Source organism: Loxodonta africana, chromosome 22 (genome assembly GCF_030014295.1).
Source record: "Loxodonta africana isolate mLoxAfr1 chromosome 22, mLoxAfr1.hap2, whole genome shotgun sequence".
Taxonomy (NCBI): Eukaryota; Metazoa; Chordata; class Mammalia; order Proboscidea; family Elephantidae; genus Loxodonta; species Loxodonta africana.
In genome coordinates this window covers 49,985,382-50,001,926 of record NC_087363.1, presented here as the reverse complement: position 1 = coordinate 50,001,926, position 16,545 = coordinate 49,985,382, and the positions used below count along the sequence as shown (strand labels likewise).

The 16,545-nt window shown below is 40.2% G+C and overlaps 1 protein-coding gene across 1 annotated transcript in view; it reads right to left on the bottom strand.

The window, feature by feature from the left end:
• The window catches only part of IL5RA (interleukin 5 receptor subunit alpha), a 47,712-nt gene extending 45,851 nt beyond the window's left edge, over positions 1–1,861 (bottom strand). Inside the window, exon 1 of the mRNA XM_064274257.1 lies at positions 1,724–1,861. Within this exon, the coding sequence (XP_064130327.1) occupies positions 1,724–1,861 (138 nt within the window). The remainder of the gene's footprint in view (positions 1–1,723) is intronic.
• Positions 1,862–16,545: the final 14,684 nt, after the last annotated feature.

Here is a 16,545-nt window from a genome sequence, read left to right as displayed (position 1 = left end):
TCTGCTTCTTAATCTGTACCTTAGTTAACCCTGCAACTTCCTCGCCAAGATATTTTATTACAATCCATGTACTATTTCCTAACTCATATATTTTCCAAGAAATCTTGGCAGAGTATATGATCTCACTTTAATTCTATGAAGCGTCTGGAACAGTAGAAAGCATCTCATGTAAGCATTAAGAAAAACTGTGGATGTTATTTTAATACGACCCACCTTGTCACAAATGCGCACATCTTGGTTATCTTAACCAGAACGCAAGAATAGAATGCTGTCACCAGAATCTCTATTACCTACCTAATACATGTTTAATAGCACCATTACTAGTCCTGTCCCAGCTAATAATAGAGCTATAAGGGCTTTTGTTTCCCCTTTTTCATTATTTAAAATATGTATTTATAAATCACTATTTCTTGCTTTTCCAACCCTCCCACCTCCCAGCCCCTGCCCCCCTCCCCCCACTAAAGAAATTATTAGGAGGTAGAGCACGGATTCTTGTTAAAGCAAATGTTACAGAGGAAAAAAAATATCTGTGTTCACTCTGCGGTGACTCAAGCATTTGATCCCCACTTACTGAGAAGAGCAGTCAGCACGCAATCAGAATCAGCAGCAGTAGGGGCACTGGAAATGAGCCTTATCTCTGGGTGCACTTTTTGACTGAGAGGCAGTTCTTCACCGTTGCTTCATCACAGCTGTAATGGCCACACATTCACAGGCTGTTTCCTTTGCGATGGAATGGCAAGTCGACTTCTCTAAGCAAATGTTGAGGAGGATTGGTAAGAGGACAGTTAAAAACCAGCCTTAACTGAAACTCTCTATGACTAAACTGCTGTCCAATGAAAGGATGGTTCTTGTCGGGAGAGCCACTATCTGATAACTGTCTAATCTGCAGTGTCACCCTCTTTCAGAGATGTTTTACTTATTCAGGAGTTAGCAATGAAATTTTTACTCCTTGGCGATAAAGGGATCAAATTTTCTGCAGGCACTGGAAAGCATTACATTTCTGCTTTATTTATGTGCTTCATTTAGCTGAAGGATTTATCTGCACCTATCTCCCACTAGGAGGACAGTGGTGGTTCAGTGGTAGCATTCTCACCTTTCATGTGGGAAACCCCGGTTCGAGTCCCAGCCAAAGCACCTCATGCACAGCCACTAACCGTCTGTCAGTAATGGTTTACGTGTTGCTATGATGTCGAACAGGTTTCAGTAGACCTTTCAGACTAAGACAGACTAGGAAGAAAGAACTGACAATCTACTTCCATAAAATCAGTCAGTGAAAATCCTATGGATCACAACGGTTCGATCCTGCTGCACATGGGTTGCCATGAGTGGGGCCAACTCAAAGGCAGCTAACGACATCACTTACTACAACAGCAGGCATGTGATTTGACAAGAAATGGGGTGCAAGGAATATGCCTCTCCCTACATGCTGAGTATTAGAAGCCCTTCTCAGCTTTAAGGAGCCTTGGTGGTGCAGTGGGTAAGTGCTCAGCTGCTAACCAAGAGGTAGGCAGTTCCAACCCACCAGCTGCTTTACAGGAGAAAGATGTCTCAGTCTGCTTCCATAAAAATTTACAGCCTTGGAAACTCTGTGGGGCAGTTCTACTCTGTCTTATAGGGTCGCTATTAGTCAGAATAAATCAACAACACTGAACTGGGTTTGGGTTTGGTCTCAGCTTCAGGGAATGCCCTTAGGCCTTCTCAGCTTTATTAGGACATCCTGTACCCTCAAGTCAATATGTGTGTGGGAAACGGCTTCTGGATGTGATAAATTGCTGAGGTCTGTAGCCTGGGCTTGTCCTACACCAGTTGTGACTGTGGTCATGTTGGTCTGCAGCTCACAATAGAGCTCTGTCTCCATCATGTCCCACTTCCCAGTGCAGCACCTCAGCTGTCCTTGGGGTGCTTCAGTCTATGTACTCCTCCTTAGATGTTCCTGTCTTTTATTATTTTATTCCATTTCTGTCTGAGCAATGGCAAGGTGACTGACTGGCTGAAATGGTTAATTTTATGTGTCAACTTGGCTAGGCTATGGCACCCTGTTTGGTCAAACACTAGGCTAGATGTTGCTATGAAGGTATTTACATGTGATTAACATTTACAATCCACTGACTTTAAATAAAGCGGATTACCCTCCATAACGTGGATTAAAAAAAAAAAAAATTGCCGTCAAGACAATTCCGATTCATAGTGATCCTATAGGACATAGTAGAACTGCCCCATAGGGTTTCCAAGGAGTGGCTGATGGATTTGAACTGCTGACCTTTTGGTTAGCAGCTGTAGCTCTTAACTACCATGCCACCAGGGCTCCATAATGTGGATGGGCCTTATCAAATCACTTCAAGGCAATAAGAACAAATACTGAGATTTCTCAAGGGGAGGAGGATTCTGCCTTGAAACTGTAAATAGACATCCTGCTGGAGTTTCCAGCCTACCTTCTGGCCTACTAATTTCAGACACAACACTGACAGGGTTTCCAAAGCTGCTTGGCCTATGGATTTTAGGCTTGCTAGCCCCCTCAGTTGAGTGAGTCAATTCCTTAAAATAAATTTTCTAGATAGATAGATAAACAGGCAGACCGATGGTAGATATGTATATGTAGATAGATATCTGTATACATAGATACATATACATATCTATTTGGATATTTATATATAATCTGTCTATATCTCCTATTGGTTCTGTTTTCTCTGGAGAACTCTGACTAATACACTAGCAAAGCTGACTTAAAAAAAAGTGGCTTACTGATATGAACAGGCAAATGTGTAAAGATCAGAGTGTGATAGCAGTTACCAAGGGTGGGAGAAGGGATGGGAAGAGGTGGGAATCATTGTTTAGGTAGCATCAAGCTTTTGTTTAGAGGGATGGAAAATTTGGCAATAGATATGAAAAATGTTGAATTGGTAAATGTGTATTATCTGTATTTTTACAACAATAAAAAACTGCCAATAAACAAAAAGGAAAATTTAATTAAAAAAAAATGTGGCTTGTAGAGTGAATGGATAATAATGTCGCTTAGTGTATTACGTGAGCCAAATCGCAGTGCAATGGATCGCTTTTCTGTGCCCTTTCTAGCCATGGTCTGTGCAGATAGGATAATTGTGCCCCACCAAGGGGATTGATCAGTTTTGCCATTCCTCTGGGCTTGAAATGAGCCACCTTAGAGGTGGGAAAGAAAGGATCCCACCACCACCAAGGAAAAACAGCTAGGACCAGAGAGCTCGTCCTTTGGACCTGGAATCCCTGTGTGAGAAGCTCCTGGACCCAGAGGACAGAAAGTGAGCTATAACCCTAAAGGCAGTGAGAAGCCAAGGCAGAGAAGTGGTGGCAGAAGAGACCGGCTGAGTGCCTTTGGGCAGAGGCAGAGGGCCAGGGAGAGGTGTGCCTGTGAGCACAGCTGAAAAGAGGCTATCCTCATGGAAAAACTGTATCCTGGATGTTCCTAAGCCTGAATTGTAACCTGTTACTTCCCTAATAAACTCCATAATCATGAATATTGTCTGTGAGTTCTGTGTGACCATTGCAATGAATTATTGAACCCAGCACAGAAGTAGACAGTGCCATGGGAGGGACGGTTGGTGTCAGATGTAGTAAAGATGGCAGAGAAAGGTAGCATGTCTTGACCTCCACCTCATGGGAATCACCCTTGGGCTACCTCCTAGCAAAGTGAAAGGAGGTCAGACACTGCCCCCCATCCTGTTTTTATGCAAATAGAAGTAGTTGCCTTTGAAAGGAGACCTTCAGGCTTAACCCAAGGGGGTGACTGATGTAGAATTCCACATCCCCTTAGAAGGCAGTGCAGGGGATGTTGGGAGTGGTGGGGCCACAGTCTTCTCAGAGGAGACTCAGGGAGGCAGTTGCCCAGGTGAGATCAATAGTTCTGCTTGCAAATGGCAAACAATGGGTGCCCTGAACAAAACTTCCCGAAAGAATCAGCACATGTGCTCAGCAAGTAGAGTGTATATACTTAGGGCCCCCAAAGTAAATGTTTCTGCAGTTGCCAAAATGAAACTGGATCAATCACTGTTAGATGACATGAAAAATGTGATTTTTCATTGGGGGAAGCAAAAGTAAAACAAGGAATGTAGAGAGAGAGAGAGGGAGATTCATTTATTTGAGAAAGGAACCCAGAAAATTTAGATGTAGTATCAGCCATCTGGTCTACTCTTTAAAATGCTACGCATGTAATTCTAGATGTAGCAGATTCATCACTAAAAAAGCCTTAAAAATAGTCCTTAATCATTGTCAGGATAATAGTTTCTGGCTCTAAAAGCTCCTTAAATGTTTCCTGTATTTCCTGCATTCTTTATTCAATGAATATTTATTGAATACACCTGTGCACTATGCCAGCCACTGTTAAGGGTATAAAGAGAATTACCCCAGGGTATATGATCTTTTATCAGCATGCCAATAAACAAAATCATGTGCTCACATACCCTACTACAGCATAAGCCTAGAGAACAAGAAAGGCAGGGCTTTCTATAGTTTATTGTTTGTAGCAACAATTTTCTTCTTTAGAATAAAGTATAAATGTCCAAAGAGAATATGATAGAACATCCTGGAAGAATTCACAAACTGGTTTATTAAAAAAGAAATCAAATTTGCTCATATCCCTTAAGCAGCAAAACAAGGTAGGTTTAGCCAAGTAGCATAGACGAAAATGTGAATAGTAATAACATAGAACTCAGGAAGCCGGTGACTCCACCTTAAACTCTGGTTAAAGGAGTTTATTAAAGTCATCTACTTCTAGGAATCTATTCCACGGAATTATGTGAAAAGTGGACCAAAATTTATATAAGAGAGAAATTCATTGCAACTTTTACTTGTAATAATAAAAGTAACATAGGAATGGTTAAGAGAAATATATGACTTCTCAAGGTTGAAATATGTGGATATTGAAAGGGGTGTTTATCAAGAACTTTTACTAACACAGGGTATTATGGTAAAATGTTAAATATATATGTACCCCAAAACCCATTGCCGTCAAGTTGATTCCAACTCATAGAAACTCTATGGGACAGAGTAGAACTGCCCTATAGGGTTTCCAAGGCTGTAATTATGGAAGCAGACCGCTACATCTTTCTCTCGAGGAGCAGCTGGTGGGTTTGAACCACCAACCTTTCATCTCATGATGAGATTATGATTTTATATATATGCAGCTGGGTGGCACAAATGGTTAAGCACTAGATGACTACCAAAAAGGTTGGTGGTTCAAACTCACCTAGAGACGCCTCAGAAGATGGGCCTGGTGACCTGCTTCCAAAAGGTCACAGTCTTGAAAATCCTACGGAGTAGTTCTCTGCACACGTGGGGTAGCCATGAGCTGGTATCAACTCAATGGCAACTAACAATAACGTATATATATAATCTCATTTCTTCATGTGTAGGAAAAGACCAAACTGATAGGAGTGGTTATCTCTAAGTGGTGGGTATATTAGTCAGCTATTGCTACAGAAAAAACAACCACGAACTTCTCAGTGGTAAGCAATGATAAGCATTTATTTCTTGCCCGTGGGTCTAAGTTTTGGTTGGGGTCTGGCTTATCTTGGGCTGGGTTCCAGATCACAGAGAGGGTTCAGGTTTGCTCTAAGCATCTGTCATTCATTTGGAACCAGTGAGCTACCCAGATCATGTTCTTTTCATGGTGATAGCAAAAGTGCAAGAGACCAAGACCAACCATACAAACAACTCTTAAACACCTGTTCATGTCATGTTCACTCCCAGTCTGAGAGCCAGAGGAAACTGCATGGCCAAGACCAGAGTCAAATGGACCAAGCCCAAAGTACCTTCCACCCAGCATGACAAGGGTATGGATGCATGCAGATATAAGACGGAAGTGAAAAATTTGGACCAATAGTTCATTCTTTTGCAGTGGGTTTAAAGTTTCTTTTATTTTTCTTCTTAGGCTTCTCTATATACAAATTTCTATTCCATACATATGCATGAATATAACCTTATTTTTCTTAAATACTACAGACATATAAACCAATGGAATAGAATTGAAATTTCAGAAATAAAAATAAGCCTTTACATTTGTAGTCATTCGTTTTTTTTTTAATTAACTTTTATTAAGCTTCAAGTGAACGTTTACAAATCCAATCAGTCTGTCACATATAAGTTTACATACATCTTACTCCGTACTCCCACCTGCTCTTCCCCTATTGAGTCAGCCCTTTCAGTCTCTCCTTTCGTGACAATTTTGCCAGCTTCCCTCTCTCTCTAGCCTCCCATCCCCCCTCCAGACAAGAGCTGCCAACACACTCTCAAGTGTCCACCTGATATAATTAGCTCACTCTTCATCAGCGTCTCTCTCCCACCCATTGACCAGTCCCTTTCATGTCTGATGAGTTGTCTTTGGGGATGGTTCCTGTCCTGTGCCGACAGAAGGTCTGGGGAGCATGGCCGCCGGAATTCCTCTAGTCTCAGTCAGACCATTAAGTATGGTCTTTTTATGAGAATTTGGGGTCTGCATCCCACTGATCTCCTGTTCCCTCAGGAGTTCTCTGTTGTGCTCCCTGTCAGGGCAGTCATCGATTGTGGCCAGGCACCAACTAGTTCTTCTGGTCTCAGGATGATGTAGGTCTCTGGTTCATGTGGCCCTTTCTGTCTCTTGGGCTCCTAGTTGTCGTGTGACCTTGGTGTTCTTCATTTTCCTTTGCTCCAGGTGGGTTGAGACCAATTGATGCATCTTAGATGGCCGCTTGTTAGCCTTTAAGACCCCAGACGCCACATTTCAAAGTGGGATGCAGAGTGTTTTCATAATAGAATTATTTTGCCAATTGACATAGAAGTCCCCTCAAACCATTTTCCCCAGACCCCCGCCCCTGCTCCGCTGACCTTTGAAGCATTCATTTTATCCCGGAAACTTCTTTGCTTTTGGTCCAGTCCAACTGAGCTGACCTTCCATGTATTGAGTGTTGTCTTTCCCTTCACCCAAAGCAGTTCTTATCTACTGATTAATCAATAAAAAACCCTCTCCCTCCCTCCCTCCCTCCCTCCCTCCCCCCTTCGTAACCACAAAAGTATGTGTTCTTCTCAGTTTTTTCTATTTCTCAAGATCTTATAATAGTGGTCTTATACAATATTTGTCCTTTTGCCTCTGACTAATCTCGCTCAGCATAATGCCTTCCAGGTTCCTGCATGTTATGAAATGTTTCACAGATTCCTCACTGTTCTTTATCGATGCGTAGTATTCCATTGTGTGAATATACCACAATTTATTTACCCATTCATCCGTTGATGGACACCTTGGTTGCTTCCAGCTTTTTGCTATTGTAAACAGAGCTGCAATAAACATGGGTGTGCATATATCTGTTTGTGTGAAGGGTCTTGTATCTCTAGGGTATATTCCGAGGAGTGGGATTTCTGGGTTGTATGGTAGTTCTATTTCTAACTGTTTAACATAACGCCAGATAGATTTCCAAAGTGGTTGTACCATTTTACATTCCCACCAGCAGTGTATAAGAGTTCCAATCTCTCCGCAGCCTCTCCAACATTTATTATTTTGTGTTTTTTGGATTAATGCCAGCCTTGTTGGAGTGAGATGGAATCTCATCGTAGTTTTAATTTGCATTTCTCTAATGGCTAATGATCGAGAGCATTTTAGCATGTATCTGTTGGCTGCCTGAATATCTTCTTTAGTGAAATGTGTGTTCATATCCTTTGCGCACTTCTTGATTGGGTTGTTTGTCTTTTTGTGGTTGAGTTTTGACAGAATCATGTAGATTTTAGAGATCAGGCGCTGGTCTGAGATGTCATAGCTGAAAATTCTTTCCCAGTCTGTAGGTGGTCTTTTTACTCTTTTGGTGAAGTCTTTAGATGAGCATAGATGTTTGATTTTTAGGAGCTCCCAGTTATCTGGTTTCTCTTCATCATTTTTGGTAATGTTTTGTATTCTGTTTATGCCTTGTATTAGGGCTTCTAGGGTTGTCCCTATTTTTTCTTCCATGATCTTTATCGTTTTAGTCTTTATGTTTAGGTCTTTGATCCACGTGGAGTTAGTTTTTGTGCATGGTGTGAGGTATGGGTCCTGTTTCATTCTTTTGCAAATGGATATCCAGTTATGCCAGCACCATTTGTTAAAAAGACTATCTTTTCCCCAATTGACTGACACTGGTCCTTTGTCAAATATCAGCTGCTCATACGTGGATGGATTTATATCTGGGTTCTCAATTCTGTTCCATTGGTCTATGTGCCTGCTGTTGTACCAGTACCAGGCTGTTTTGACTACTGTGGCTGTATAATAGCTTCTGAAATCAGGAAGAGTGAGGCCTCCCACTTTCTTCTTCTTTTTCAGTAATGCTTTGCTTATCCGGGGGTTCTTTCCCTTCCATATGAAATTGGTGATTTGTTTCTCTATCTCCTTAAAATATGACATTGGAATTTGGATCGGAAGTGCGTTATATGTATAGATGGCTTTTGGTAGAATAGACATTTTTACTATATTAAGTCTTCCTATCCATGAGCAAGGTATGTTTTTCCACTTAAGTATGTCCTTTTGAATTTCTTGTAGTAGAGCTTTGTAGTTTTCTTTGTATAGGTCTTTTACATCCTTGGTAAGATTTATTCCTAAGTATTTTATCTTCTTGGGGGCTACCGTGAATGGTATTGATTTGGTGATTTCCTCTTCGGTGTTCTTTTTGTTGATGTAGAGGAATCCAAGTGATTTTTGTATGTTTATTTTATAACCTGAGACTCTGCCAAACTCTTCTATTAGTTTCAGTAGTTTTCTGGAGGATTCCTTAGGGTTTTCTGTGTATAAGATCATGTCATCTGCAAATAGTGATAGCTTTACTTCCTCCTTGCCAATCCAGATACCCTTTATTTCTTTGTCTAGCCTAATTGCCCTGGCTAGGACTTCAAGTACGATGTTGAATAAGAACGGTGATAAAGGGCATCCTTGTCTGGTTCCCATTCTCAAGGGAAATGCTTTCAGGTTCTCTCCATTTAGAGTGATATTGGCTGTTGGCTTTGCATAGATGCCCTTTATTATGTTGAGGAATTTTCCTTCAATTCCTATTTTGGTAAGAGTTTTTATCATAAATGGGTGTTGGACTTTGTCAAATGCCTTTTCTACATCAACTGATAAGATCATGTGGTTTTTATCTTTTGTTTTATTTATGTGATGGATTATATTAATGGTTTTTCTGATATTAAACCAGCCTTGCATACCTGGTATAAATCCCACTTGATCAGGATGAATTATTTTTTTGATGTGTTGTTGGATTCTATTGGCTAGAATTTTGTTGAGGATTTTTTGCATCTATGTTCATGAGGGATATAGGTCTGTAATTTTCTTTTTTTGTAATGTCTTTACCTGGTTTTGGTATCAGGGAGATGGTGGCTTCATAGAATGAGTTGGGTAGTATTCCGTCATTTTCTATGCTTTGAAATACCTTTATTAGTAGTGGTGTTAACTCTTCTCTGAAAGTTTGGTAGAACTCTGCAGTGAAGCCATCCGGGCCAGAGCTTTTTTTTTTGGAAGTTTTTTGATTACCGTTTCAATCTCTTTTTTTGTTATGGGTCTATTTAGTTGTTCTACTTCTGAATGCGTTAGTTTAGGTAGGTAGTGTTTTTCTAAGAATTCATCCATTTCTTCTAGGTTTTCAAATTTGTTAGAGTACAATTTTTCGTAGTAATCTGAAATGATTCTTTTAATTTCATTTGGTTCTGTTGTGATGTGGTCCTTCTCGTTTCTTATTCGGGTTATTTGTTTCCTTTCCTGTATTTCTTTAGTCAGTCTAGCCAATGGTTTATCAATTTTGTTAATTTTTTCAAAGAACCAGCTTTTGGCTTTGTTAATTCTTTCAATTGTTTTTCTGTTCTCTAATTCATTTAGTTCAGCTCTAATTTTTATTATTTGTTTTCTTCTGGTGCCTGATGGGTTCTTTTGTTGCTCACTTTCTATTTGTTCAAGTTGTAGGGACAGTTCTCTGCTTTTGGCTCTTTCTTCTTTTTGTATGTGTGCATTTATCGATATAAATTGGCCTCTGAGCACTGCTTTTGCTGTGTCCCAGAGGTTTTGATAGGAAGTATTTTCATTCTCGTTGCATTCTATGAATTTCCTTATTCCCTCCTTGATGTCTTCTATAACCCAGTCTTTTTTCAGGAGGGTATTGTTCATTTTCCAAGTATTTGATTTCTTTTCCCTAGTTTTTCTGTTATTGATTTCTAGTTTTATTGCCTTGTGGTCTGAGAAGATGCTTTGTAATATTTCGATGTTTTGGACTCTGCAAAGGTTTGTTTTTTGACCTAATATGTGGTCTATTCTAGAGAATGTTCCATGTGCTCTAGAAAAAAAAAGTATACTTTGCAGCAGTTAGGTGGAGAGTTCTGTATAAGTCAATGAGGTCAAGTTGGTTGATTGTTGTAAGTAGGTCTTCCGTGTCTCTATTGAGCTTCTTACTGGATGTCCTGTCCTTCTCCGAAAGTGGTGTGTTGAAGTCTCCTACTATAAATGTGGAGGTGTCTATCTCACTTTTCAATTCTGTTAAAATTTGATTTATGTATCTTTCAGCCCTGTCATTGGGTGCATAAATATTTAATATGGTTATGTCTTCCTGATCAATTGTCCCTTTTATCATTATATAGTGTCCTTCTTTATCCTTTGTGGTGGATTTAAGTCTAAAGTCTATTTTGTCAGAAATTAATATTGCTACTTCTCTTCTTTTTTGCTTATTTTTTGCTTGATATACTTTTTTCCATCCTTTGAGTTTTAGTTTGTTTGTGTCTCTAAGTCTAAGGTGTGTCTCTTGTAGGCAGCATATAGATGGATCGTGTTTCTTTATCCAGTCTGTGACTCTCTGTCTCTTTATTGGTGCATTTAGTCCATTTACATTCAGCGTAATTATAGATAAATAAGTTTTTAGTGTTGTCATTTTGATGCCTTTTCATGTGTGTTGTTGGCAATTTCATTTTTCCACATACTTTTTTGTGCTGAGACGTTTTTCTTAGTAAATTGTGAGATCCTCATTTTCATAGTGTTTGACTTTATGTTAGTTGAGTCGTTATGTTTTTCTTGAGTTAAGGAGTTGTTATACCTTTTTGTGGTTACCTTATTATTTACCCCTATTTTTCTAAGTAAAAACCTAACTTGTATCGTTCTATATCGCCTTGTATCACTCTCCATCTGGCAGTTCAATGCCTCCTGTATTTAGTCCCTCTTTTTGATTATTGTGATCTTTTACCTATTGACTTCCATGATTCCCTGTTATGTGTATTGTTATTTTTTTTTTAATTAATCTTAATTTGTTTGTTTTTGTGATTTCCCTATTTGAGTTGATATCAGGACGTTCTGTTTTGTGACCTTGTATTGTGCTGGTATCTGATATTATTGGTTTTCTGACCAAACAATATCCTTTAGTATTTCTTGTAGCTTTGGTTTGGTTTTTGCAAATTCTCTAAACTTGTGTTTATCTGTAAATATCTTAATTTCGCCTTCATATTTCAAGAGAGTTTTGCTGGATATATGATCCTTGGCTGGCAGTTTTTCTCGTTCAGTGCTCTGTATATGTCGTCCCATTCCCTTCTTGCCTGCATGGTTTCTGCTGAGTAGTCTGAACTTATTCTTATTGATTCTCCCTTGAAGGAAACCTTTCTTTTCTCCCTGACTGCTTTTAAAATTTTCTGTTTATCTTTGGTTTTGGCGAGTTTGATGATAATATGTCTTGGTGTTTTTCTTTTTGGATCAATCTTAAATGGGGTTCGATGAGCATCTTGGATAGATATCCTTTCGTCTTTCATTATGTCAGGGAAGTTTTGTGTCTGGAGTTCTTCAACTATTTTCTCTGTGTTTTCTGTCCCCCCTCCCTGTTCTGGGACTCCAATCACCCGCAGGTTATCCTTCTTGATAGAGTCCCACATGATTCTTAGGGTTTCTTCATTTTTTTTAATTCTTTTATCTGATTTTTTTTCAGCTATGTTGGTGTTGATTCCCTGGTCCTCCAGATGTCCCAGTCTGCATTCTAATTGCTCGAGTCTGCTCCTCTGACTTCCTATTGCGTTGTCAAATTCTGTAATTTTATTGTTAATCTTTTGGATTTCTACATGCTGTCTCTCTATGGATTCTTGCAACTTATTAATTTTTCCACTATGTTCTTGAATAATCTTTTTGAGTTCTTCAACAGTTTTATCAGTGTGTTCCTTGGCTTTTTCTGCAGTTTACCTTATTTCGTTTGTGATGTCTTGAAGCATTCTGTAAATTAGTTTTTTATATTCTGTATCTGATAATTCCAGGATTGTATCTTCATTTGGGAAAGATTTTGATTCTTTTGTTTGAGGGGTTGTAGAAGCTGTCCTGGTCTGCTTCTTTATGTGGTTTGATATGGACTGCTGTCTCCGAGCCATCACTGGGAAACTAGTTTTTCCAGAAAAATCCACTAAAAAAAATGCAGTCAGATCCCTATCAGAGTTCTCCCTCTGGCTCAGGCTATTCGGATGTTAATGAAGCCACCTGGGGAGGGTGGGGGAGGGAACAAAGAGATAGGAGAGTAGCACCTCAGAATATAGCCAGAGTTGCTTGTCTTGCTTGGAATGACTATTATATCTGAGATTCCCGCGGGGCGCGTTGCCTATGTGTGCTGGCTGTGTGGAGATTGCCCCCGGTGGGTCTGGCCCACTGGAGTCACAGTCAGATCCTCTGCTGCCAGCCCCACGCCCAACATTAAGGTTCCCCTGCTGGGACGGTGCACTCTCGACTCCAAAATCAGTCGCTGCCTCCCGGGGACTTCTCGTCCCGCCAGCCGCGTCGCCGTGCCGCCTCCGAGAACCAGCTGGGCCCCCTCCCGGGGTTAGTTCAGGTGAGTGGAGCAGCTCCCCGTGCTTGTGCCGTGACCGCATGTCCCGGCTGGGACGCTGCTCTCTCCACTCCAAGACCAGTCGCTGCCTCCCGGGGACTTCTCCCACCAGCTGCGTCCCCAGGCCGCCCACGCGAACTGGCTGGGCCCCCTCCTGGGGTTGGTTCAGGGGGGTGGAGCAGCTCTCCGTGCTTATGCCGTGCCTGCGACCAGCCAAAATCCCGGCAGGATGGTTCCCTGGCTGGGACGCTGCTCTCCCCTCTCCAGGATCAGTCACTGCCTCCTGGGGACTTCTCCCACCATCTGTGTCGCCACACCACCTGCGCGAACCGGCTGGGCCCCTTGTTTTTCCCGTCTGCTCCCCTGGGCTCTGCCCCAAATCGGGTGCCGAAGGTTACCTGACTGGTACACTGGCTCCAGACTCTGAAAACAATCACTGCTTCCCCGTATTTGTTCGTTCTCCGTCTCTAAATCTGTGTTTGTTGTTCAGGGTTTGTAGATTGTTATGTATGTGATCGATTGACTTGTTTTTCCGAGTCTTTGTTGCAAGAGGGATCCTAGGTAGCATCTACCTAGTCCGCCATCTTGGCCCCGCCTCCCCAAGCAATAGTTTCTTAAATATGATGCCAAATACACAACAAAATAAAAAACAGATAAAGTGTGCTTCACCAAAATTAAAAACATTTGTACTGCAAAGTACACTATCAATAAAGTGAAAAGAACTTATCCAATGAAAATTATGAAACACTGCTGAAAGAGATAAAAGAAGACTTAGATAAATGGAAAGATGTTCTATGTTCATGGATTGGAAGACTTAATATTGTTAAGATATTAATACTACTACCTAAGTGATCTATAGATTCAATGTAATCTCAATCAAAATTCCAACAGCCTTCTTTACAGAAATGGAAAACCCAGTCTTCGGTTTCATATGGCATGGCCCCAAATAGCTAAAACAATGTCGAAAAAGAACAAAGTAGGACTCACACTCTGATATAGAAACGTTATACAGCTGTAGTAATCAAAACAGCCTGGAACTTGTATAGCAATAGACACATAGACCAATGGAATAGAATTGACAGTCCAGAAATAAACCCACAGGTCTATGGTCAACTGATTTTTGACAAGGGTGTTAAGTCCTTTCCATAGGGAAAGGAGTCTCTTCAACAAATGGCCTTGGGAAAATTGGGTTTCCACATACAAAAAAAATGAAACAAGATCCATGCCTCACACCACACACAAAAATGAATGCAAAATGGATTAAGGAACTAATGTATAAACAAAAACTATAAAATGCTTAGAAGAAAATGTAGGGGCAACCCTGTTGGGCCTAGCTTTTAACAATGCATTATCTAATATGATAGCAAAAGCACAAACAACAAATGACAAAATAAATAAATGAGACCAGTTGAAAATTAAAAACTCGTTCATCAAAAGCCCTCACCAAAAAATGAAAAGGCAAGCTAATGACTGGGAAAACATCTTCAGAAACCATATATCTGATAAGAATCCAATAACCAACTTAACAGCAAACAAAACTTAACAAAAACTTAACAACAAAAAGACAACCCAATCATAAAATGGGCAAAGGATTTGAATAGACATTTCATCATAGAAGATATTCAAATGGCCACCAAACACATGAAAAGATGCTAAATGTCATTAGCCATCAGGGAGATGCAAATTAAAACCACAATAAAATACCATTTCACTCCCACTAGAGTGCCTATCATGGATTGAATAGTGTGCCCAGAAAATATGTGTATCAATTTGGTTAGGCCATGATTACCAGTATTGTGTGATTCTCCACCATTTTGTCATCTGCTGTGATTTTTCTACATGTTGTAAATCCTACCTGTATGATGTTAAGGAGATGGGATTAATGGCAGTTATGTTAATGAGGCAGGGCTCAATCTACAGAATCAGACTGTGTTTTAAGCCAATCTCTTTTGAGATATAAAAGAGAGAAGCGAGCAGAAAAGCAAGGGGACCTCATACTACCAAGAAAGAAGCACCAGGAGCTTAGCGCATCATTTGGACCTGGGGTCCCTATGCTGAGAACCTCCTCGGTTGGGAAAGATGGATGACAAGGACCTTCCCCCAGAGCTGACGGAGAAAGAAAGCCTTCCCCTGGAGCTGGCGCCCTGAATTTGGACTTCTAACCTACTAGACTGTGAGATAATAAATTTCTCTTTATTAAAGCCATCCACTTGTGGAATTTCTGTTATGGCAGCACTGGATAACTAAGACAGTGGCTAAGACAAAAATAAAAATAATAAATGTTGGCAAGGATATGAGGAAATTAGAACACTTATCCATTGCTGGTGGGAAGGCAAGAATGCAAACTGATACAGCTGTGGTGGAAAACAGTGTGACGGTTCCTCAAAAAACTAAAAATAGGATTACCATATGACCCAGCAATTCCACTCCTAAGTATATACTCCAAAAACTTGGAAGCAGAGACTTCTACACCAATGTTCACTGGAGCACTATTCACGATAACCAAAGATGGAAACAACCTAAATGCCCATCAACAGATGAATTGATAAATTAAGTGTGGTTACATACATACAATGGAAACACCACTCAGCCAGTAAGAGAAATGAAGTTTTGATACATGCTGCAATATGGATGGAGCTTGAAGATATTATGCTGAGTGAAATGAATCAATCACGAAAGGACAAATATTGTATGACCTCACTTATATAAAAAGACAAGAAAAGGCAAATGTATGAAGACCAAAGTTTATTAGTGGTTACCAGGGGCAGGAGGAAGGAGGAAAAGGGGTGTTAACAGTGATGGAAAAAATTGCATTGATTCAGGGTAGGGTTGCATAGCTGATTATTGTAATTGCTGTCTATAAGTTGTACACGTACAAAAGAATTGAACTAGCAAAATTTGTGTGATATATTTACAACAACTGACAAATTAAAAAAAAAGGAGCTGCTGAGGCTGCTTACGTACAGCCACAAACTTCGTGGGATTTGGTTCCTTGGTTTGGAGGTTTAGGGTCATGGCTTCATGGGACATCCCAGTGAATTGTCTTAATAATGTATTTAGTGTTCCTAGTTTGTTGTGTAGTTCCTGGGGTATTAAAAGCTTTCAAGCTTGCAAGTGGCTATCCAATGCACAGTTGATCTCTATTCACCTGGAACAACAGAGAAAGGAGAGTCAGGAATAGAAGTAGGATATGCAATGTGTGGCTAATTGTTTCCATGAACAGCTGCCTCCTTTGCCATGAAAATAAAACTTCATGGTGCCCGGCTACCATTACTAGACATTTTGATCAAAGATTCTATAGAAGAATCCTGATCAAAAAGGGGAAAATGCAGAGGAGAATTTCAAATTCTCATGGACTCCAGACTTTCTGGAGCCATGGAGACTGGACAAACCCCTGAAACTATTGCTCTGAAATAATCTTTAAACTTTAAACCAAAAATATCCCCTGAAGTATTCTTAAAACCAAACAATACGTTAGCTTAAGTAATAAAAAAAAATGCCTGCCTTAAACCTTATGCTCTTTTAAGAACTATTTATATGGTATCAACTGACAACAGCAACTGGAAAGATTAGATAGGAACCTTAGAGGGCAGTAAGTTTATGCTAATGGGGGAGGAATAACTCAGAAAAGGAGGATGAGAATGATTGCACAACTTGAAGAATGTAATCAATGTCACTGAATTGTACACGTAGAAATGGTTGAATTGGTGTATGTTCTGCTGTGTATATTCTCAGCACTAACGACAAAATAAAT